Genomic DNA, 25,073 nt, shown 5'->3' on the forward strand with positions numbered 1-25,073 from the left:
TTTCTTCTGAAAACTTAAATGCTATATTTGAGCTTTAAGGAATTATAAAATATTAAATTGAATATGAATGTTGAAGTTAAAATATACATGAATGTAGGCATGTGCAGACAAGCAGAACTTAAGACCAACAGTAACACATAGCCAAATTCTATATTTTTATTAGTAATTGTATTTGGACACAATTTCCCTTGAAACTAGTGAGCTAAGTCTGCATAATCAAGCCTTTTGGGAGTCAGAAAACCACAACAGACGTCATCAGATCTCTGGTGCATCAGGCTATACATACTGATCACTGCAGAAATCAAGAAGATATTTTTTTGCTTGCTTGCTCAGTCTTGCACAACAGCCAGTAGAAATAAATTTTATGCACTAACAAAATAAATAAATAATAAATAAACAAGCTGGAGTCTTCTCTTGGTGCCAAGGTGATAATGCAAACCAATCCTGAATTTTTTTAAATAGTGCTCCTTTATTTTTTATAATAATAATTTTTATTTTGACCAAAGAAGATTACATATCTTTCACAGTTATATTTTAGATACACATTAACATTGAATCAGGGGAATTCCCAACCCTGTTCCCAGCTTGCATCCCATATCCCCTCCCTGACCCCCCCACTCCCCTGGCTGCTAGTATAAGTAGTCCCCTCTGGTCCAGCTTGTTGTAGATTGGGTATGGATTCTTTTGTCGTTGGCTTTGGATTTGGTGTTTAAGTCTGATCATTTTTATTACTACTTAGTGATCATACAACTGTTTGTTCTTGGTACCCTCCATTATTTCCCCCTCAATTTGAGAGATGGGACAAGATGGTTCAAGGTATGTGGTTCTGTTTGAAGAAAAGAAAAGAAATAAAATGGGATAAAAATCAAACAAGCTGAAAATGGGTGGAGTCCTTAGAGGCTCTCAACATTAGTTTGAGAGAAGAAAGGAAAAAAGGAAGAGAAACACCACAACAATACAAAAAGGAAAAAAATCCAATAAGCACTACAGCAATAAAGACAAGCACCACATAATAACCACAGTCCTGAAATTAAAACAAAACAGAGCACCAAAAAATGAAAAACAACAATGACAATAACAAAACCAAAAAATTAGTTAATTAAAAAATATTTTGTGCTTTTTTTTCTGTATAGGAACAGTAAATATTGGGGAAATTAGAAAGATAATTTCCTTGGCCTAAGTCTAATAGATACAGGGTTTAATAGAAATTTAATTACAGGGCCCGGACAGATAGCACAGAGGCGTTTGCCTTGCAAGCAGCCGATCCAGGACCAAAGGTGGTTGGTTCGAATCCCGGTGTCCCATATGGTCCCCCGTGCCTGCCAGGAGCTATTTCTGAGCAGATAGCCAGGAGTAACCCCTGAGTACCGCTGGGTGTGACCCAAAAAAACAAAAAAACAAAAAACAAAAAAAAAGAAATTTAATTACAAATTTTCTACATCTAATTTTCACTATCCTTTGAAAAGATAAAGATTGGGGAAAGAGATTTTTCTGAACTGTCTTTCCTCTTTTTTTTAGCTTGGTTGGTTGGTTGGTTGGTTGGTTGGTTGGTTGGTTGGTTGGTCGGTCTCTGGGCCACATCTAGTGGCACCCAGGGATCACTCCTAGATCTGTACTCAGAAATTTCACCTGTCAGGCTCAGGGGACCATATTGGATGCCAGGATTCAAACCAGGTCCCTCCCAAGTCAGCTGCATGCAAGGCAATGTCCCATCACTGTGCCATTTCTTCTGCCCTTGTCTTTCCTCTTTGGAATAAATAATAAAATTGAAAATAAGAGAAAATGTAAAATGATTGATGATATGATACATGAAGTTAACAGGAGAATATGGACAGAATTGTCACCTATAGATGCTGAGTCCCTGGCATTCAAATAACCCCTATTCTTGTGACCAGATAAATATTCATTGTTGATTTGCAGATTTTTTCCATTCTTGGTAATATATTTGAAAAATAATTGACCAGGTTTTTGGCAATCTCATCTTTTCTGGGAATACTTCTAAGTGACCTAAGGGAAATTTTCTAAATCAAAGAACAGTGTTGGTAAGCATAAACAAGCCTTATTATGTATTATGATTGAAACAAAGTGATTTAGTTTTATACTTGTGCAAGAAACCATGAAAATATTTGTTAAAGGGAAAAAGATGAATTTGAAAAAAATTAATGAATGAAAAATAACTACTTTACACTTCATTATTTAATAATATAAAAATTATTGATAATATGCTAACATAGTTGGCATAGGAAGTGTTGGTGTAGAATTGGCAGTGCTATTGTCAGTGTTATCAATTTAGTTTTGTAGACATGTATGTATATGTATAGTTCTATTTAAATTGCTGATTTCTCTGGTGCCATAAAGTCAGAGTATGGAGAACACTGTCTAGGATTTTTTTTATCTATGCAATAGGAGCAGTCATTTTTATTTCAAAGAGTTGCCTAAATTGTTATGTGATACAAAATATGCAAAATGCTTAAACTGGATTATTTTTTGTGTGTGTTTCATTTTTCTGCCTTCTTGTTATTTTCTCTAGTATTTGAAAACAGAGTGCAAGGATTTCAGTAGATTAATTATATAAAGTCCAACTAGTATGGGCACAAGGCCAAGCTTGTCTAAAGAATTGACCGTTTATGAGATGCTAATTGCACAGCTGGCACATAAATACAAACTCTATAAATATTAGCTATTTCATACATACACCTCATTATTATTCTCAAAGTAATTCTGGAAGTGCTTATTTTCATTCTCATTTTCCTGTTGATAAAGCTAAAACTTGGGAGGTCTAGTCACTTGCCCAAAGTCACACAGCAGAATGATGACAGAACCAAAATTTCAACTGAGATGTGCTCCAATGCCCCTACTCTTGCCACTGCACTATACCACTCCTACTCAGGTACCAGGCATTAGGCCTTGGGCAAAGTTGATCATCTGGAACAGAGCAGGGAAACCAGATGCAAACATATGGACTTCTAAAAATAAAAGACAGAGGAGCTAGCTTCTCATCAGCTCATTCTAAGAGAAACCCTCAGAAGCTAACTAAATCTATTTACAAGAATAACACATTCCAATGATACTGTGAACCAGCTTGTTTATGGTTTTAGAAATGCTGAAGAAACTTTAGAGTTAAGGAGGAGACAGGTTGTTACAGTCAATTGTTGAAGAACAATAAAAATGACTTCTGAAAATATGCCAAATGCTGACAAAAAACCACAGTAGCCCAAAGTCATTTAGCACAAAAGCTAATAACCTGAAAACACACTCAAACAGTCCTTGAATAATTTTTTCAGCATAAAGTCATTTAAATTGTTAAAACAGAGCAAAGATGTATCACATACTTAAAAAAAAAATTCATCCAAATATCCTTTTTGCTTTCATTCAAGGACTTTAATAGGAAATACCAGTAAAAAGAAAAGGCACTTAAATACACCTCTTCTGAGAGTATTGACTAAAGGGTTAGGTTACTTTTTACTATTATTTCTGAAAACCACATAACTCTGCAAGACTCTCTTCTGTGACATGTAACCTTTTGTTGCAAGTCAGTCCTAGATGGGGATGACTGATTGAAGGATGGGGGATGAGGTCTTTCCCCTCCAGCTCGGAGCATGCATCTGCCACCCTGTTCAGCCGGCGGTCCTGAGGTGAAGTGGTGGGTAAAAAGCTCGCAGACAGTCAGGCTTGTGAAAATTCAGCTTTATTCGGAGGACAAGACTGAAACCCAAAGCCTCAGCATCTGTTCCAGCCAAAAGCCCCTCGCCTTCCACAGAACCTTGTTTTTATCCCCCAGAATCAGGTGGAAGCAGAATCAGGTACCACCCTAGGGTGGGGGCAGAATGCCAGGTCACACCCGAGGGTAGGGCACAATCACCGATCAGAGTAGGGTCAGTAACATAATAATCCCCTAAAATATTTACATACACAACAACCTTTGAATTGGATGGCAGACGTTATATTAAAAGCAAGTTGTAGAGTAGTAGAATGACAGGGATGCAGTGAGGAACGGAGAAAATCACTCTATTCATCATTTCTTAGTCACATCAATGCACAACTTGCTTTAATGTCTAACTAGGGCAATAGGTTTTTGGAATCAGGCATGTAGAAGATACTGTGTTTGATCCTTTGTGTCTCTGGTGGTCCCCAATACCACTGTGCCCAAGAATTGCTTCATTTTCAGGCCTGAGACATTGCATTTGGTCAATTGAATAAGTATTGCCAGAAATGAGTTCTGGGAACTCTAAGCACAGCTAAGGAAGTTGCCACTTGCCTCTCCCTTGGCTCATGCTCTAAAATTTTTCCCTCAATTATTTTTTAATATTTAAAAATCTCTTTTACCCAGATGTTGACTGGGTAAAAAGAAAACAGACTAATTGGTTTATCCTTTTGTCCATTTTTAATTTAAAATATGAATGCCCAAGAGACTTCTTCTGCCCATACAATTAAAATAGTCCTTGGCAACCTTATTTGGTTATTTATTATAGCATGCATAGCCCTTTAGTCTAATGAATTTATCTGCAACATGGCTCCCTTCAGTGGCATGCCAAGTCTGACATATGCAAAGCTTTGCTTTTTGCCTAGAGAAGGTCCAATTGCTCTATACAATAAAATTCAGTTCTCCAGCATTGAATACTGACAAGTGCAAAGTGAAAGAAATCCTGGAAAGGATTTGATCTCAAGGGTCAAGAGAGCTCACCTCTTTTCCATTTTTTTCTCTGATTATTGAATGTTAATGAGCAGGACTTTTTATCATCAGCAGTTCCATACTTTGGACCCTACCCTAATATTAATTTGTGGGGGGATGAGCCATACCCGGTGACACAAAGGGTTACTCCTAGCTATGCACTCAGAAATGGATTGCGGAATCATATGGGACACTGGGGAATCAAACAGAGGTCCGTCCTAGGCTAGTGCAGGCAAGGGAGATGCCTTATCGCTTGCGCCACTGCTTCAGTCCCTAATGTTAATTTTTAAATATATATATATATATATATATTAATTAACACATATATCCCTAGAGTGATCCCTTTTGTCCTGCTGCTTTGATCATGTACAGTGATACTCACAGTATCGGAAGTGAAAGCCACTGTTCATAAGGTATCTGAAGGGGTGACTTCTCTGCCCTGTTCCAGCAGTTGGGGGGCGGGGAGGGTTCTTACAGAATCTTTGTGCGTGCTGCATAGAAAATGGGGTCCCTTCCCATAGAGGTGATGTAGGCTTTAGGTGAGCTACTGACTGAGATCTTCTAGAATCATATTTACTTGTTCCATCTTGGAAAGTTGGTTGAGAGGGTAGAAGAAGTTACAGAGCTATATTTCTAATAAGTCTCTGAGATTGAGAAATGGAGAGTAGAGGAGGAAGGTCTTAAGGGATCATCTCAGAAAATGCCTCTCCTAAAGAAATACAACCTCAGCTATTTTTCTCCTCATCCAGAGATTCTGTAACCCTCTTTTTTCCCAGCTAGCTATTTTTTAGAACACTTCTGTCTCAGTGTTCTGTCTCAGAACAATCTGTCTCAGTACCCATCAGGCCACTGCGAAATACCTGCTTGTTCCCTGAATTACAAAGCTAGGTTTAGATGCCAATAAGTTCCATGTCAAGTGTATGGTCTTTAATTTATTGAACAGGTGTTGCTGCCCCTAATGACTAAATTTCTCTGATTAATGGTATGGTAGCAATGTCACTTTTAGTCCAGATTTATCTAGAACCTCAGAGTATCCCAAGACAAGGAGAATATTGTTAGGTCTGACAGATTTACCCAGTATCTCCTCTACCCGCTGAACTGGAATCTTGCCTGTATGGATTGAACAAACCTAAAGAGAGATCAATATTGAAAATCATTCTATCTGAGGACTGGTAAGATATAGTCCAGAGGATAAGGAGCTTGCCAAAAGCCTCAGTAGTTTGTTGCTGGTAAGGTCGGAGCTTAACCATATGTCTTTGCTAGTAAAAATTTGTATATTTATGGTTTCAATTTTTTTTATCTTTTTTTCCATTTCCTTAGACACTCCACGTTCAAAATACAATACTTATTGTATTTAGTCCTATATCTTTTCTTTTTTGTTTTCCTTCTCTGTGTCACTTACTGATTCTACTGATAGCTCCCAGGCCAAAAGAACTTGGCTCTTGGTGCCACTTCCAAAGAGTAAGTCCCATTGGGAGAAAATAAGATAAAATGATAAAAGCTGACTCTATTAAATGCTTACTTGGGCCTGACTTTGTTGTATTTTTTTCTTTGAACGCCTTCATTTAATCTTCTAAATGACATCAACATTGAATCTAATTTTTCCAATACCCTGTTTACTTGAAGAAGAATAAAGGTTACTTTTTTTTGCTGTTTTGTTTGTGAACACTACAGCACTAACCCCAAAACTCCCTCCTTACTTCAAAAAACACAAGCCTTTTAAGAAAACAGAAGATAGCACCTTTTACCAGTAGGTTATTAAAAGATGAAACCATTGGGTAAAGTCCAAAATAAATCTTATTTATGTTTACACAATAAATCTCTATTATTTGTACATTTGCGTATAAGAAAAATATAACTCTACTAAGTTCATAATGAGAGAAAGTTCTAGTCAATGAATCACTTAAAGAAAACTAGTTATATGAGTTAGGTGAAAAAGAGTACTTGATATTGCAATGCCATGTACCATAATAAGTATAATAAGTTTCATATAAACACTACAGAAATTATACACACAACTGCCTCCATATTTTTAAATAATTTTATTGTGTCTAAAGTGAATTATGAATCTTTCACAGTAATATTTAAGGTACATAATGAATCCATATTTTTAAAAAGTAAGAACAGTTTAGGCTACACTCTACACTCCCCAGAGTTTCCCAGCTCTGTTCCTGGAGCAGTGCTTGGAAGGCCATGTGGTTCACCCTGTGTCCGCCCTCAGATCACTCTCTATATTTTTCCATAGAAACAACAGTGCTAAGCATAACCTCTTTGGCAGTCATTGTAATCTTAACTAGTTCAGAAGATTTTCTAAGAAAACTATAAGAAACAAATAACCATAAAGACACCCTTGTAATAATAATTTTCAGACACAAAAGAGAAAAGAGCTGGAAGTTCCAGCTCACCTCAGGAAGCTCACCACAAATAGTGATGAGTTTAGTTAGGGAAATAACTACATTTTGAACTGTCCTAATAACGAGAATGTATGAGGAAAATGGAGAGCCTGTCTAGAGTACAGGCGGGGGTCAGGTGGGGAGGAGGGAGACTTCGGACATTGGTGATGGGAATGTTGCACTGGTGATGGGTGGTGTTCTTTACATGACTGAAACCCAAACACAATCATGTATGTAATTAAGGTGTTTAAATAAATTTAAAAAAAACAAGTACTCTGTGAACTAATATCAAAAACACTGAATACCCAATTCATATTCAAGATGGACAGAAACACAAAATCAAATCAAATAAATCATCACTATCAAGACCGACTTCCTGCCCCAATAAGCCATCACCCAGCTCTCAAGTAAAAGGACACCCACTCAGCCCCACATCTCTTCCCCCAGCAAGAAACTACAACCAACACTCCTGCTGACTCATGCTCTGTGACCCTCCTTCTCACCCCCCCCCACAAATGTGGACTGTTGCTTGATACCAGATTCAGCTCCAGAAGGACCCCTAGTGTAAGAACTCTACCCTAGCCCTTTCTGTAGCAAATCACCTCTCAAACTCAACAAAACCAGGATGTGTGATGAAAATGTGCCCTGGATACCACCCTCCACAAGAATATCTCAGAAGACAATGGGGAAGCCTGTATTTCCTTTATAAGTTTAAAATCTCCGTAATACTACCTCTTAACCTGTTTATCCCCAAATGTAAGGTAGTCTCATGCATCACTTTGTTCCCTAAATTACTTTTTTAAACTTTTTCCTTTATATATATATATATATATATATATATATATATATGTGTGTGTGTGTGTGTGTGTGTGTGTGTGTGTGTGTGTGTGTGTATTTTGTCTTGTTATTATTTTCTTCTCTTTCTTAACTTCACCTGTTTTGGTTCTGCTTGGTACAAAAACCTACAAGGAAAAGTCTTGCCTGGGATAAAGCTCAGGTCAAAACAAGGGCACAGAGATGATGGAGCCTGATATTCTTACACCCAAATGCACTAGCAACATAATATATAATATAGCACCATTTCTTTTTGCAAAGGCATACTAAAACAGGGGATGTTTTACATATAGTAATAAGATCTTATCTACTAAGGATAAGAACTCATACATTTTACAATACAAGGGTGCCTCCCACTTAGAACATATGTCATGTGAGCCCAAATTCGACTCCATGTGATTAGACAGCAACCATCCAACCCCGAACCCTAGATCTCAGACATAGAACCGACACAATTCTCCACAACAGCTCCAGGAACCAAACTCTCTCTGGGACATTCTTAATACTGCTCTGACACCAGCATGCACCAGTTTTGATATGACATCCTGACAATGAGGAAATGGCAACAACTTGATCTAAGAGCAGGTTGTCTTATCTCACCACCTAACAAGATGAAATCAAAAGACACGTCATCCTTTTCACCTGTGCAAAAGCCGAGATCACTAACTACAGAAGACTGACTGTGACAAACATGACTGGACAGAACTTATCCTGGGACCAATAAAAGAAAGACCCTAGTCTAGGTTTTGGCCTACGATCTGTTCAACAACCAAGATCTCTAATTCCAGAGGTCTGACTGAGACAACTGCAACTGAGCAGAACTTCTAGAAACATAGCTAAAGACTCTATCTTAGGCTTGGTCCTAGGATAGGTGCAAAAACCAAGACCACCAACTACAGAAGACTGATTAAAACAGCAGTGATGAAACAGACCTTCTAGAACCATAAAAAAAGTCTCCATCCTAGGCTCCATCCTGTGGCCTGTGCAATTACCAAGGTCTCTAGTTACAGAGACCTGATTTTATCATCCCACGGCAGAACGGACAGTTTCCAGACACCACAAAATGGCCTAGGGGAGAATAAAAGAACATGTAGGGAGCCTGTAGTTATTCCCATAACACTGTTTCAAGGCAGAGAAACCCTGCATCTCTTAGGCCGAGGGAATTCCCTTTCTAATCTCCCAATAGTTATTGTGCCTATGCAAGAGAGCAAGAAGCACAAATTAATTTTCTTGTTATTGTTGCTGCTTGTTTTTTCATTTGTTTGTTGTTTTAGGGGGGTTGTTTTGTTTTGTTTTTACTTCGGGACCATGGTTATTGTTTGGTTGTTGTTATTGCTGTGGGGCTTTTCGGGTTTTTTTATATTGTTATTATTTTTCTTCCTTTTTCCCTTTCTTCTCTTAAATTGATATTTATAGCCTCTAGGAGGACTTCTCCCGTTTTTTGCTTGTTTGATTTTTGCCCCATTTTATTTTCTTTCTTTCAAACAGAACCACATAACTTGAACCATCTTGTTCTGCCTCATAAATTGAGGGGGAAATAATGAAGGGTACCAAGCCCAAACAGTCCTATGAACATTGAATAGAAATAAAAAATGATCAGACTTAAACACCAAATCCAAAGCCAATGACAACAGAATCAACACCCAATCTATAACAAGCTAGACACAGAGGGGACCACTTATACTAGCAGTCAGAGGGGGTAAAGGTGGGAGATATGGGATGAATGCTTGGAACAGGGGTGGAGGGAGGACAACATTGGTGGTGGGAATTCCCGATTCAATGTCACTATGTACCTAAAATATTACTGTGAAAGATATGTAATCCACTTTGGTCAAAATAAAACTTATTTAAAAAAATAATAATCCACCACTTAAAAAATTCTCAACAAATATAGATGAACAAATGATTTTGTTTGTGGCATTTGGTTTTGCATTTTTTATTTTGTTTTGGGGCCACACCCAATAATGCTCAGGGATTCCTCATGTCTGAACTCAGGAAAAACTCCTGGTGTATGGATGCCAGGGATAGAACCAAGGTTGGCAGTGTGCAAGACAAGCAAAATACTTACTGTGCTATTTCTATGGCCCTCGATGAACAAATGGAACAATGAACCTTAGTTGAGTCTTATAGGAAACTAGAGTAGCTACTGTCAATTTCAAGTAAATTTAGAATAAAAATAAAAGTAGTTAAGCTTTAAAAATCAGAATTATTTGCATTCAGTCTGGTATTTTTCTTCCTTTAAAAACATTACTGAACAGTAATGAAAAGCCATATCTCTGCAATTCCTTACAAAAGAAACTTCCGTGAAATATATAGGTTGACAGTCCCTAGTAGAAGATTGAATTAAATGATTAGTGGGGCCAGAAAGAGAGTAAAAGGGTTAAGGCACTTACCTTGTATAAGACACACCCTAGTTCAATCATAGGCGCCTGAGTATGGCCAGGAGTGACTCCTGTGCAGAGAGCCAGGAGAGATCTCTAAACATCGAGCTAGGATTAAGGCCTAAGAATAGCCATATGTGGCCCCCAGGAAGCAAAACAAGCAAACAAAAGGAACTGAAGAAGAAAGCAGAGCATGCCTAGAGTTCTGTAAATGTGGCCATCCTCAGCTTCCTCTCTGAGTAACATTCACGATCCCAGGACAGAAACCATCTGGGGACCAGCTTTGAATCTGGTACAGATACTGTCATCCGTACAAAGTAACCTTAACACTTGGAAACATTCAAGTCTCTTTTTGCCATTCTAGTCAAACTGTTTAGAGAGTGCAGATGTAGCTGGCATCATGATATTGTAAGCAACCTAAGCCTAAATGACTCCAACAGGAAAATATCTATTTATTCAGTGTTTGGGATAAATCTGGTAAAAATCCATTCACCAATTTTGCATCATTATTCTTTGTTGAAAACTGTTATTTAAGTTCAAGAATTCATACTGTTATTAAATAATATAGACACTCTGTGATGATATCCTATTCTTTACCAGCATAGCTAAAACGCACAAGGATAATAGTTGCATTTACCTAAACTTCAATAACAAATAAAGTTTATAGCAATGGCAACAACCAAGTGAGCTGTCATTAGTTACTTTTCATAACACAACTCAATCAAGTTACTTTTCATAATAAATAGACTTATATGGTAGATTTAGGGTATGACTTGAGAAAACTAGCCCATGATTGAAGGACGACCGATGTTTACCAGGTTATTTAAATGTCCATTCTCTCTGGGAAAGCTAGTGAAGTAACTATGGAATGGAGGCTGTAAGGAAGATGTAACATTCTCCTGGAGTCACTGTCAAAGCCATGACAGTAAATGGGACTTGAGAATCACAAAGTAAATCCTGCCATAAAAAGAGCTAGAGACGGGGCCGGGCGGTGGCGCTAAAGGTAAGGTGCCTGCCTTGCCTGCGCTAGCCTTGGACGGACCGCAGTTCGATCCCCCGGTGTCCCATATGGTCCCCCAAGCCAGGAGCAACTTCTGAGCACATAGCCAGGAGTAACCCCTGAGCATCACCGGGTGTGGCCCAAAAACCAAAAAAAAAAAAAAAAAAAAGAGCTAGAGACATAAGTGCTAATTGTCATAATCAATGCTTGCCTTACTGAGATGGTTTTTGATTGCACCAAATATAAATACCTTCTTTAAAATCCAGACTTAACTGCTGCTTTAAATAATACCCTAATTACAGAGGTAGTATTTTAAAAATCATCCTTAAAGCTTTGCTTCATTTAGGTTCTTCAAGTGGTAAAATAAAGCATTTCATGTAAAATATTCATTGTTGTATTGAATACATAATAAACTAAAGTATTTGTTGTCAAATCTGGAAATTCAGAACTTATGTTCTATGGTGATAATGGTTTATTACTGGAAAAAGTTAAAGATTATTTGCCATGGACTGAATCTTTCTCTCTCCATCTCTATCACTCTGTCTCTGTCTTTCTCTCTCTCTCTCTCTCTTACTTAATTTCCCTTAATCTTAATGTGGTAGTGTTTTGAAGTGGCACATTTGGGAACTAATTGGGTGCCAAAATTGAAATCCTTGCATATGGAACTAGTGTCTTTATAAGAGATTCAGGAGAAATAATCTTTTACCTCACCGTATGAGGGTATAGCAAGAAGGCCAACCTGGTATGAGAACTTTCACCAGAACCAATCATGCTGGCACACTGCTTTTGAACTACTATCCTCCAAAAATGGAGAATGGGCATTTAATTAAGTAAATCAGTCTTTTGTATATAATTATAGGAACTTGGGCTCAAATGTAACCTAATTTTTTTTTTTGATTTGGGGCCATACCCGGCAGTGCTCAGGGGTTACTCCAGGTTCAGTAACCGAATTGTAATGAATACTTTACCTCTAAGGTCCTAGAGCTTTACCATTAACGATTCCTCCTTCTTTGCTCTCATGGAGAGGAATGTCTAAGCTACCAAGTTTCCAGGAATATAAAAACTCATCTGAAAAAAATCAGTAAATTGTTCTTGAGTTTGAAACTAATAATAGTTAAACTTCTAAAATCATTAGCAAACAAAAATAATTGACAAGAAAATAAATAACCATGCATGTTTTCCTGTCTAGGCACAAGCTATAGTTTGTGATATTTTTTACATTTTCATAGAAATGTTAATTTTTTAATTATCAAGATTATAAAATTATGAGAAAAGTTAATTAACATCATTATTTCAACAAACATTAGTTGAATCTAAATGTACTTTCAATATAAAGTTGAGTGAAATTTTTGGCACTACTTGAGGAAAAAATTTTACAGCTTTAAATACCAGTAAAAAATTTAGGTTATTTTTATAAATAATAATTCTCTTTTAAATAATAACTGTTTTGTCAAATAATATTAATATTTTCACTTTTCTTCTAACTATTTAAAAATGGCTATTTTAAGGTATTCACCAAAGTTTTTATGACAATTAAGACTTCACTGAAATTTTTAATAGCTGCTTTGACTTGAAAATATTGGTTATTATTCATTACAAGTTATTTTGCAAGATTACAAAATGTTAATATATTTTAGAAGTACATTACCACTCTAAAATAAGCACCAAGGAGCCAATGACCCTCCACCGCAGTCCATAAGCCCCTTCTCTTTCATTGTCCCCTCCCTGTTCCTCTTAGGTTATCTTATTTCTGTTGTCAGAATCAATTGCTTTTGTTTCAGAATCAATCATTGTCTACTGCCTTGATTCATTTCTTTATATAGAGTCCATGAGTGATATCATCTGGGATTTGTCTCTGACCTTATGACTTGTTTTCTTGAGCATGACACCCTTCAGTTCTAAACATGTTGAAGAAAAAGCAAGGATTCATCTTTTCAAATAGCTGAGTAGTATTTTATTGTATAGATATATCTCAACTTATTTTTATGTGAAGGAGACCTCTTGAATAGTATTCAGGAGGCCCAAGATCCCTTCCTAGTGCTTTCAATCAACTAAGCAAACATGTCTATCAAGGACCAGAACATGCAGTGCTGCTCATCCCTGCAGTACTATGGGTTACCTGGGTAACTCCTAGCAGTACTCAGGGGCCTCCAGGATTGCACCCAGAGAGGTTTGGAGAAGTACATGGTTCCAGGGATAGAACCAGAGCTGGCTACATCTAGGAATATGGCTTGACCTCTCCCCTATCACTCTTGCCCTTACTGCCAATTCTTTATTCACTTATCCATCATAGGCACTTGGGTTTTCCCATATTTTAGCTATTGTGAATTGGACTTCAATGAGTACCAATGTACCTTATTTAGTACCTTATTTAGTGCCTGTGTAATACTGAGGAATGGAATTCTTTATAATCTGCTTTTAATTTTTATTTTTATTATAACACTGTGATTTACCAAGTTGTTTATAAAACACCTGTTTCAGCTATTAGAAGTGCCAACACAAATCCCTCTACCAGTGTGACCTTCCTTCTACCAGTGTCCTCAGTTTCAACCATCACCTTAGCCTTTCAGACACAAATAAATTTACTTTACATTGTTTATTACAACACAAAGGCAAATGGAATCATTAAAACTTAGATCAATATGTCGATTTGTAATAATATATCTCTCAGTGGTGTTACTAAAGTCATTATCTAAGGATTTACTGGGCTGTGTTTAGTGTTAGGGAGGCCTCCTTTGTTATTGTTTAGGCTCACTGAGCATCGTGGTCTTCTATGCAACATTCCCATCAGATTTGCTGTGATCTTTCTGGGTTGACTATGAAATTCTGAAATGCTGCAGTCATATGGTTCAGGATCTATAGATCTGGAATAATTTGGTGGCTTGGCAGTTTGATATGCTTTAGTTGTGGAATTGGGCTGATTGTATGATGTAGGATGTTGGGTATGACAGCAAGCTGCTGTGCCTTTGGTCAGAAAGGGGAATTAGCTTGCTCCCTTTCCAAGAAGGCCCAGAGTTTTCAGCACTAACCAATCTGCTTGAGAAAATTCAGTGAGAATCATGTTCTTTTGGATATCTTTTAAATTTTTTAATAAATCTTCATATTGTTCTCCCTAAAGACTGATCCTTCCAGCAGCAGTAAATCAGGGTTTCATTTTTCCCCACATTACCCCCCTACACACACATTCTCTCTCTCTTTCTCTCTCTCTCTCTCTCTCTCTCTCTCTCTCTCTCTCTCTTTCTCAATATTTGTTGTGTCCAGAAAGGCACATTTTAGTAGTATTATCTCATTAAAGCTGTCTCATTAAAGCTCAAAAGCATAAAATTAAAAGGCATTTATTAAAAGCCTAATAATGTGGTTTTGGAATTGAATCTGATAGTCTGATATTCTAATGAAGGCACACAGAATTGAGAGTAGTAAAGTATATGAACACATACGAGTCAAATATAAGTATATTTTACTTTGCATATAAATAGACAAAAAAGTATCAATATCAAAAACAAAGATGTATTAGAGAGGTAGGAATATAGACTGATCCAGCCATTTTTGGAAAACAATATGAACATTCCTCAAAAACACTAGAAATTGAGCTCCCATGGTTACCTAGAAATACTGCTCCTTGGAATATGCCCAAGTGGCCCAAAAACAGTGCATAAAATGCATCTTCACACCTATGTTCATTGCAGCACTATTCCTAATAGCAAGAATCTTGAAACAACCCAAGTGCCCAATAATAGATAGGTAGATAAACTGTGGCACATAGACACGATGGAATATTACATGACTCTTAGGAAAAATGAAGTCATGAAACTTGTTTCTACATAGATGGATGCAGAGAGTATTATACTGAGCTAGATGAGCCAGAGGGAGAGGGATAGACAGAGAAGGAGTGCGCTCATTTGTGGGATATATGTATAAAAGATAGTATGGTAATAATACCCAAAGAAAATAGAGATAAGGTGCAGGAAAACTGGCCCATGGTAGGTAGGAAGCTTGCCATCAAGAGTAAGGGAATTGAAGTTAGGGCAGAGAAGGGACTACTATGACAATGATAGTTAGAAAGGATCACTCTGGACAAGAACTGGTTGCTAAAAGGAAGTGAAGTGAAATGATACTCCTACAGTAATAAATTACAAACACCAGAGGCTAAAAAGAATAAAGGAAGACACAGAGAGAGAGAGAGGGAGAGAGAGAGAGAGAGAGAGAGAGAGAGAGAGAGAGAGAGAGAGAGGAGAAAATGTCTGCCCAGAGAGGGGGAGCACACGAAGAATAATGGGAGATAAACTGAGGACATTGATGGCTGGAAATGTGCACCAAAGAAGACATGTGTGTTGGACATTATATGACTAAATCTCAATCATAAACTACATTGTAATTGTGCAACATAGTGATCCAATTAAAATTACTTTTAAAAATATACCTTTTTTCTGATAAAATAAAATAAAAGGGTTTTTTTTTATTAAATTGCAAAGTGAATTCATAAAAGGTCATGGAGGAGAACTTTCAGGTTCAGATTTAAAAATGAAAATAAATAAAGCAATACTATTGGTAATCATATTCTATAAATAGAAAGATAAGTAAGACCAGAGAGCTAGTATACAGGTAAGAGACTTGTCTTGCAAGTCATTGATCCAGATTCAGTCCTCTGTACTACATAATCCCCTGAGCCTGCCTGAAGTGTTCTCTGAGCACAGAGCTATGAATAAGCCTTGAACTTCATCATGTGTGCTTCAATACTCAAATAATATTAAGTAAGTCAAACGTAAATAATCATTATTGATAATCTATAGAATGTAATCTTTGTTTAGAATTTGAATATAAAATGGAAAAGAAAGTTCCCAAAGGAAAATTGTCAAAGAATTTTTCTGTGGCAAGTCTCTTATATATTATAAATAACATCAACTATTTTGGTATGCTATATTTTAATGATAGTGCTATTATCTATCAATACACAAGATCAAAAAGATGGGGAGATTCTATGGAATCCCAATATTACACAGCACAGAAGAGAGGGTGTTAACTGTTATCTATCAATGATATATTAACTGGTCTCACCTTTATTTCCCACGTTTTACTTTCTTCTATAACAATGGAAAGCAGATTCTAAAATTATCTGAAATAATACCCATGATGTCAATTAGTTATTATCCAGTACCTATTAGTTTTCTTTTTCTTGTTTTTAAATTACTCTGTCAATGACATGATATAGGTGTTTGTAACCACAGTGAACTGCTTAGCCTTAGAAAGAACCAAGAGAGATAATGGGGGAAATACAGCAAATTGTGTTTCTAATTACCAGCAGATGCTTCAATTTATTCTAAGCATATTTATTTTGTTAACTGTACAAATTTTTAATCATATAAATGTGATAATATTCTACTTCATGATCTTGATTAACTTTGCCTTGCATTTGATTTCATATGACTCTTGCTTCTGGCATTTCCCATGATTCCTACATTTGCAGCTACATGACTTTTAGGAGATGTTTCATAAAGTATGTGGCCTGCTCCAGAGTTTATTTTATTTCTCTTTTGTGTTTGCTTTGAATTTCACTGAGGCTGTGACACTGAAGTTTGTTTCTCTGAGTCAGCAGCATATTGGGCCACTTGTTGGCTACAGGCATCATGAATGTCTGGTTCTTTTTCATTCCATCTTCACTTTGTGAAATCATCTGGTCACCATTTATTCATGCCTTGAATATTACAGGGGTAAAAATTACCAGACTTCACCCAAAATCCATGTTACATAGATGTTTAATAATCAAATGAATGAGCAGATTTGGGTAGAGTAATGATAGGACCAAAGACTCAGAGTTGCCTTTATTTCCATCTTTCAGAAAAGAGCAGTATGAGTTTCTCCCAAAACTGGAAAGAAAGGGTGGTGAGATTAGTCTATGTTATCAACAAAAGGCCATTGTGTGGCTTATGAAAATAAAATGTTACCATATATTTTATTACAATGACTTACACTAGATAGTCTTATATTTAAAGTTATTCATAAGGGAAAAGAAATTAAGTTGTAAATTTTTAAATCCAAAGAGTGGTTGAATGGTGACTTAGCCTTTACTCATATATGATGGTGCTAGTTATTTATTTCCAGTAGAAATTATTTAACGTGAGCTATTATTAATTTATTTCTAAAATCCTAACATTTTGGGAAGTTAAAATTGTGCCTTTCTAATTTTTTATAACTAATACTGGAGAAGTGAAAAAAAACTACTAAGCCATGCACTTCTTATCTTGATGGTTAGAGTGGGCTCCACTGACCAGCAACATTGTCATCCCAGGGAAGAGAACAGAAATGTAGTTTCACATTCCTATCCTGACTTGCCCATCCAGAAACTATAATTTTGTCAGGTCTCCTGGTGGTCTGTGTGCACATTATTATTTAAGAATCATCTGGGAGAAACATTGTAGCACTAACATTATGAAATTCATAATGTCTTACAGGAAATAAGAGGAAGTGAGAGGGGCACATAATAACAATTTAAAGAGCTAGTAGGGGATGCTCCCATCAAATATAGCAGTTGAAATTACTTTCTTTCAAACTGACTTTTATCTCCATAAATATATTATATTTAGAAAAGTAAGTCAAATGGAGAAATGGAAATACTGTACTATTTATTCATAATAAAACAAAAGTCAGTTTTCAGGCAATAAGATCTAATTAGGGGCCGGTGCAATAGCACAGTGGTAGGGCGTTTGCCTTGGACACAGCTGACCCAGGATAAACCTCAATTCAATCCCTGGATTCCCAGCCAGGAGCAATTTCTGCGCTTATAGCTAGGAGTAACCCCTGAGCGTTACCAGGTATGACCCAAAAACAAAAACAAAAAATCTAATTAGTAGTAAACAGAAAAGAAGAAAGAAGGAAGTGGAGCCATTGAGTAGAAAGAATCAATTGATAAAGAATAAATTGAATTTTCAGTAGTGCGCCTAGCCTAACATATAGAGATATTAATTTTAATGATATAAATCTGAAACTTACATATATAATAAATCTTACTTCAATTTGAAGAAGATCTAAAACAAAGATACCTAAGAGTTGGAACAGACTTCTCATGTCAGTTCAAACCCTGATTATTCTCTTTAACTCTGCAAATGAAAGTAATAGAAAAAGGAAACCAATAGAAAAATAACACAGTGGCAATTAGCATGCAAGTTGGGTAGGCCAAAAAAGGTGCCAGCGTCTGGCACAAGAGACTCTCTATTCTGCTATTGCACTCATATTTGCAGAGTAATTAAGAGAATAGTTAAGGGCCGGAGAGATAGCATGCAGAAGATCATTGGTTCGAATCCTGGCATTCCATATGGTCCCCCAAGCCTATCAGGAGCGATTTCTGAGCATATAGCCAGGAGTAACCCCTGAGCGCTGCTGGGTGTGACCCCCAACCCTCCCCCAAAAAAGAGAATGGTTAGCTATAGTGTAGACAATTGAGGTGAAAGCAATCTATAGATTTGTCTTCTCAACCCTTTTCTTCCACTTGGTGTTTACTATCTTGCCCCACCCTCTCTCCTCCCATTCAAGAGACAGAGATCTGGAGACTAAGTCTTTTCCCTATTTATTTATTGTTTATTATTTATTTATTTATGTTATTTTTTATTTATTTATTGTTCCTAGAGATTAGTTAAGGCCAAAGTTTTTACATTTCTATTTCTCCTGAAGGACACTGTAAATTGTTTGAGCTTCTCTTACTTAAACTACAATAAACAAACTTGAAAAACCTGGTTTTTTAACTTGCTCGTTTTGAATTTCATTTGTATTGTACTTGTGGGTGCACCAGGGTTGTCGTAAGTGTAAGTACAAGTGCAAGTGTGCTGGTTGTGTGTTTACTCGCATCAACATGCATTCACACAGCCTGGTTTGATTTATTTTTTATTCTAACTGCCCTTTTTTGTAGCAATTGCTATTGTAATGATCTGAGGTGAATGCATGTTTCATAATAACAACTTGTTATTCACCAAGGTGAATGCATATTATCTTGTGCTGCTCAACAAAGCAAATGATTTCAGTGTTCGCACACATGGCCTTGGTGTTCACCAAGTTTTGTGTTTCTTTTGTTGCTGTGCTCTTAGGGATTGCACACTTTACCTGCGGTCTTGACTCTTGGTGTGATAGAAACACCATTGGAGGATTGAGAATCTCAGAAGGCAGTGTTGCCAAAATGACACTTGGTACAATTGGGCAAGACAGGATATTTTAGCCACAGAGACAAATTTCAAGCTCCCACAACTTTATTTGAACTGATGGAAAACCAAAATTAGAACAAAATGAATTCACTCCTCAGTTAAAGTTTTCTAAAAGATAAATGTCTTTTCAAAAACATAAAAAGTTCTTCAAAAATATGTGTGCGATAAAATTTCAAGATAATCAAAAATTAAAATTGATATTCTTATAAGCCTTTGTTTAAAAATACATGCATATTTCAAGCTAGAAAGAGAGCATAGCAGGGTAGGTAATTAAGTGCAAAGCAGAAGTAAACCATGAACATGGCCAGGTGTGGCCTCAAAACAAATAAACAAACAAAAATACAGTTCTCTAGAACGTTTAGAAAAATTTAATAATATCATTGCATTTAAGTTATCTATAACATAAAATTACTTCAGTAATGGCCAGAGCACCCACAATATATAAAAGTTTTAAATAGTTCCCGGAAAACTAGAAAAACCTTCAAAATAATCCAGGCTCAAAATTAATTATGCCACTGACCCTTTTCTCTTGGCTAAATATATTTTAGTGTTGCAGTTATCAATTCTTTTTATTCTAACTACAGACACACAACAGATATTTTTTTTTTGGTTTTTCAGGCCACACCCGTTTGATGCTCAGGGGTTACTCCTGGCTAAGTGCTCAGAAATTGCCCCTGTCTTGGGGGGACCATATGGGACGCCAGGGGATCGAACCGTGGTCCTTTCTTGGCTAGCGCTTGCAAGGCAGACACCTTACCTCTAGCGCCACCTCGCCGGCCCCGCATCAGATTATTTTTGATAAAATAATTTGTTGGTTAGAACCAACTGTTTTGATTTTGTTAGTTCCTATCGTATTTATTTGACACCAGAATGAATGAGTCCCTTTCCTCTTAGTGGAATGTTGACTCACAATGTCTGAGCAAATGGCTATTTTGAGAGTCTCTCTGAAATGTCCTCTCTGTAAACTGTCATTGTAAATATTAAATTGTGTATAGATCCTTACAAATCCTTGGATGAGACCTCTTTGCTGCATGCACAGAACCTATCTTCCACTCCCTTCTCCCCATTCCAAGTAACCTACATTTCTGAATGTGGATACTGCAAAGTAAATGTTTCTCATTGAGAAAGTTTTATAGATATGCTGTTCCAAACTATCTGAGAAGCAACAGCAATCACAACTTTTTAAGTACGAGCTACAGAATATAATAAATTGTGTAGGTATAGTGTATTAGTTCAGCAAATACTAGCATCTCATCAGTTTGTCCCAATTGAGCCAAAAAATTGCCTGAGCCAAGCTTTCTCACAAGATTTCCTGTACTTCCTGTTTCTATGTGAGCCAGAAATACCGTGAGTGACCTTTCTTGTGGTTTTTTTGCACTTATTCCATTGATTGTACAGGATCTCATATTGACGGAAAATATTTTAAAAGTGTGCAACATTTTCCATTTTCAAACCTTCAAATAAAGTAAGTTGAAAATGACATAGGGTATGTTTGACCCAACCTTAACTCCATTCAAAAGTAACTGTTCATATTCATTGATCCCACCGTTTTTGTAATTTTTCTAAGATATCTTTACAATAATGTATGAAACATATTATTCTAATGTAAGCACATCCTTTGATAAAATGTGCTTTCATTAGATCATTCTTAAGGAAAGATACAATAAGGAGTTTTTATTCTCAATTCATAAATGTAGGTAGCATATTATATCATATATTTGTTTTCTTTGTTCCTCACCTCTTTGTTCCAAGGGTCAGGATATCCTGATGCTAAGTACTGTTGCAAAATAACTGAACAAAAATAAAAATAGTCAAATACTTAGGAAACTTTTCAGTTGTTATGTCAAGGAAGTTTGTGACTGAGGAATGAACTTAAGACATTATTCAGGAAATATGCTTATAGAGAACAACAGCCTACCTGTGCTTGTGAAATAAAATTGTTTCAGTTCTACAGTCTTAATGTCACTAGTCTGATAAAGTGTCAGATAAGAAGTGGAAGAGCTGTCAAAAGTGGTGCAAGTGTCAAAGTGATGCTTAAGTCCTTTCATCTCTTAACAAAAAGCTAAGTGGGGAAGAAAGAAAATCTATATCCTTAAGTTGATTCCTTATTGGGCAGTCTGACTATCTAGTTGTTATAGGAAAAGCTGTTTGATTTGTATTTTATGATAAAATCACAAGCATTATGTTCTGTGTCTATCATAGTTGGTTTTTGTTCTCAAAGAATATTGCCCCGGCAGGTGGGAGTAAACTGGGGACACTGGTGGCTGGATATGTGCACTGGTGAAGGGTGGTCTACATTGTGTGCTGAAACTCAATCATGAGAAATTTTGTAACCACGGTGTTTAAATAAAGTCATTATATATAATATATATAATATATAATTTAATATATATTAAATAATATATATTTTAATATATAATACATATATTATATTATATAAATATAATATATAAAATATATATTATATATATATATTTTTAAAAGAACGTTGTCCCTTCTCACCTGTTTCAGAAAAAAGGTTTGCTATTTTTCTACCAAGTAGCTAAAAAGTTATGTAATTCCTCGTGGAAAACAAAACTTATTAACCATCGGTTGTTTTGATATCAACAAAATTAGTTGCCTTTTCTGCTTTCAGCTGTTTTTTAAAATGAGACAATGGCAATGCTAAAAAAGAAATTACCACAATAGTCATTCACTTCACCCCCAAGTCTCCTCTTCTGTCTCCTAAAGAAACATCAGATGTCTGTGTGATAAGAAATGTTTCTCTGTAACAACAGATTGTACAACAGCGAAATAAAATGCCAAACAAAATAAGGCATTGGCAAATGCAGAGATGTGAAGAGGAGAGAAAGGTGGGATTGTTGCAATGACCTCCCAGCAAACAGGAGCTCACCACGTGAACGTTCAAGTTCAAATTGTTCTGACAAACATCATTTACTGACAAAAGTGCCCACTACAATACCACCCCACTTTCATTTGTGTCCAGGGCTTTTCACGTTAGCTCCAGGGGGCATCCCCTTTTGTTGATTTGGATCTGACTTCGAGGGTCAGGGGCCTTGCTTTGAGCCACGGAACCAAAGGTCCTACTTGGTCTATGGTTGGCCTCAATTGAACCACTCTTAGTTAAGGGCTCAGCCGTTCCTGGCCCAGATATTCAGTCCACGGTGCTGTGAATCTAGAAAGTGAATCTTCAATATTTTCTTTCCTTTACTCTGCCACGAGGCGTCACCTGAGTTGCCTCCGAGTCCTTTCCTTTGCAATGGGCTCTTAAGCAAGCCAAACTTTGTGTTCAGACTCTGCAAACCTACTCACTGCACATAGACTTGAGCCCTTGATGCGTCCCTAATTTACTTCTTCCAGAGTCCGCTTTGGAATGTGATTCAATGTTATTTCCCTTCCAGCTGAAGGGCAGCTGAGGTTACAAAGGGATTTGACTAATAGGCCAAAACCAAGTTAGGTTTGCTGAGAACCAAATGACAGCGGGGGGGGGGGGGGGGGGGAAAGGGGAAGTGTGTGATCTGGGGGCTAGGAATCCCTCCACAGCCTTCTGAACAGCCCCATCCTGGTGCAGATCACAGTGGACAGGCGAGGTGGCCCCTGGCCAGGGCTTCCAGAATAAAGCAGCCATGAATCACTTCTGAGGACTCTCGGCTTCCCTGGTGTGCTGAGAGCTCCTAGGGACTTGCTGGCTGCAGCCTGGGAAGCGGCTGGGTTTCCTGCAACCACAGGAGTGTCTTTCTATCTGACACCTCCACATAACTGGTCTCTGGGGGGCCCCTCCTGAGAGGCTGGCGAAAGGGAGCCCCTTCTTTTCGCTGTCTGAAGCCTTGAACGAACAGACCCGCCAGTTGAACTAACTTTGACAAGCACCAAGGAAATCTGTGAGCAAATCAGTTGGAAGAAGCAAGCCAAAGGCTGAAGCCTCCATGGCTATTTTTTTTCTTCCCCTCCTGCTGTCGTTCCAGCTGTAACCTGGGATTAATTAAGTGCTGTGAAGTCAGTGCCTGGGAGAGAGGGGAGAGGAAAATGCATCCTATCTCTAAGGAGGGAGTCCAGTGACGGTTCTCACTGGCGAGAGACCTGGGCAAGAGAATCTCTCTCCTTGTGAGATCTGTGCAGGGACTGGAGGGAGCGGGAGCGGGATCCGGAGACGGTGCCAGGCTGGAGGAGGCTTGCCTTCCCGAAGCCGGAGAGGATTTGATGGGAGTTCGCCTTCCCCCGGCCGGGAAGAATTTCCCTTCTGGTAGCAGCAGCCGCAGCAGCCGCAGCAGCAGCAGCAGCCCCACGTCCTGTTCTGGGGAACAGGGCAGAATGCCTGTGCTGGAGCGCTGCTTCTACTCGGCAGAGCTAGGCAGACGCTGGACGGCCCTCGAAGGTGTGCCGCCCTCCTCCCTGGGCAGCCGGCCGGGGTGCCAGCAGGGGCCGCTGCCCTGGGACTTGCCCGAGATGATCAGAATGGTCAAGCTGGTCTGGAAATCCCAAAGTGAACTGCAAGCAACCAAACAGAGAGGCATTCTGGAGAACGAGGATGCGCTCCACAATTTTCCAGGTAAACAAACTGTCAGGTGTATAAAGTAAGAATCAAATCTGGTGGCTAAACAGCGCTTTCCTGTTTGGGGGGCAAGTTCGATTTGTCAGAAGCAGGACAAGAGGGAAAGGTGAATTGTGTCTCACAGGGTCAAGAGCTGTGACTGAAGAATGTTTGCCAGGTTAGGAAAATGCACCTTGGAATTCAGATGATGAGAGAGAGGAAAAGCTCCAAGTTTGAAGCTGGCCCTGTGGCTTAAACAAGTGCTGTTTCCTGAGCTCTAGATCCCAGAAGAAGGGACAGGAATCAGATGTTCTCTTCTGTCCATCCTGCCCCGACAGTTCCTTGACCTGTCCGTGTCTTTGTGATAATATTCTCCTTGGGTTCCTTTATGCAATGTTTTATAAGTAAAATATTACTACCAATTTTTAACTATGGAGCTACAGTCTGTTTACTATTCCCAGAACTAGGAGTTTGGGGCTTGAGAGTTTTTCATGTCAGGGAAAAGTTGGTCAAGTTCTTTGCCTCAGTTTCCCCCTTTAGACCAATGAAAGTTTCAAAATTCCACCTTAGGAGATATAACTCAAAAATGTGAAAATTATAGTTCATGGAAAATTTGTCATATTATAAGATTGTTCTGGGTTTGGTACAATTGAAGAGAACTTTGCTGCTTCTATTGGGATGGTGAGGAAGGTCCTCAACTACACAGATACCAGCATTCCTGTGAAAAGACTCCCAAGTGACTCTAAATTAAACACCTAAGAATGTATATATAAGGTACTGTCTTCTTCAGGAGAAGAGGTTGGTAGATATTTGGGGATTGGTGGGTCGACTACAGAAGCATGAATGCGAGCATGTGTTCATGCATTTGAAGTCTGGGACAGCCTTCTCCAGTGGAATTCTAAAAGACCAGGACGACTGAGAGATGAGGGTTCGTGAGCAAAGTTACACTGAAACTTACCTGCCTTTCTCATGGGAAGAAATTAGGAAATCAAAGTGATTTCTTTTAAAAACTTATAATTTATGCCAAGGAAATTTTATTAGTCACTGGATGCTCTAAAAAGAATATTCCTTTA

The 25,073-nt window shown here is 37.7% G+C and overlaps 2 protein-coding genes and 1 pseudogene across 2 annotated transcripts in view; 2 read left to right on the top strand and 1 right to left on the bottom strand.

Annotated features, from left to right (window-relative positions):
* The window catches only part of BCLAF1 (BCL2 associated transcription factor 1), a 1,193,665-nt gene that overhangs the window by 799,481 nt on the left and 369,111 nt on the right, over positions 1 to 25,073 (bottom strand). The gene's annotated exons all lie outside the window — the stretch shown is intronic.
* Positions 1 to 25,073, top strand: part of LOC126031298 (cytochrome P450 4A11-like) — a 450,346-nt pseudogene that overhangs the window by 331,218 nt on the left and 94,055 nt on the right.
* PDE7B (phosphodiesterase 7B) overlaps positions 23,631 to 25,073 on the top strand; it is a 208,142-nt gene continuing 206,699 nt past the window's right edge. Inside the window, exon 1 of the mRNA XM_049788023.1 lies at positions 23,631 to 24,018. Coding sequence (XP_049643980.1) covers positions 23,670 to 24,018 — 349 coding nt within the window. The 5' untranslated portion in view covers positions 23,631 to 23,669. The remainder of the gene's footprint in view (positions 24,019 to 25,073) is intronic.

Source organism: Suncus etruscus, chromosome 15, assembly GCF_024139225.1.
Source record: "Suncus etruscus isolate mSunEtr1 chromosome 15, mSunEtr1.pri.cur, whole genome shotgun sequence".
NCBI lineage: Eukaryota > Metazoa > Chordata > Mammalia > Eulipotyphla > Soricidae > Suncus > Suncus etruscus.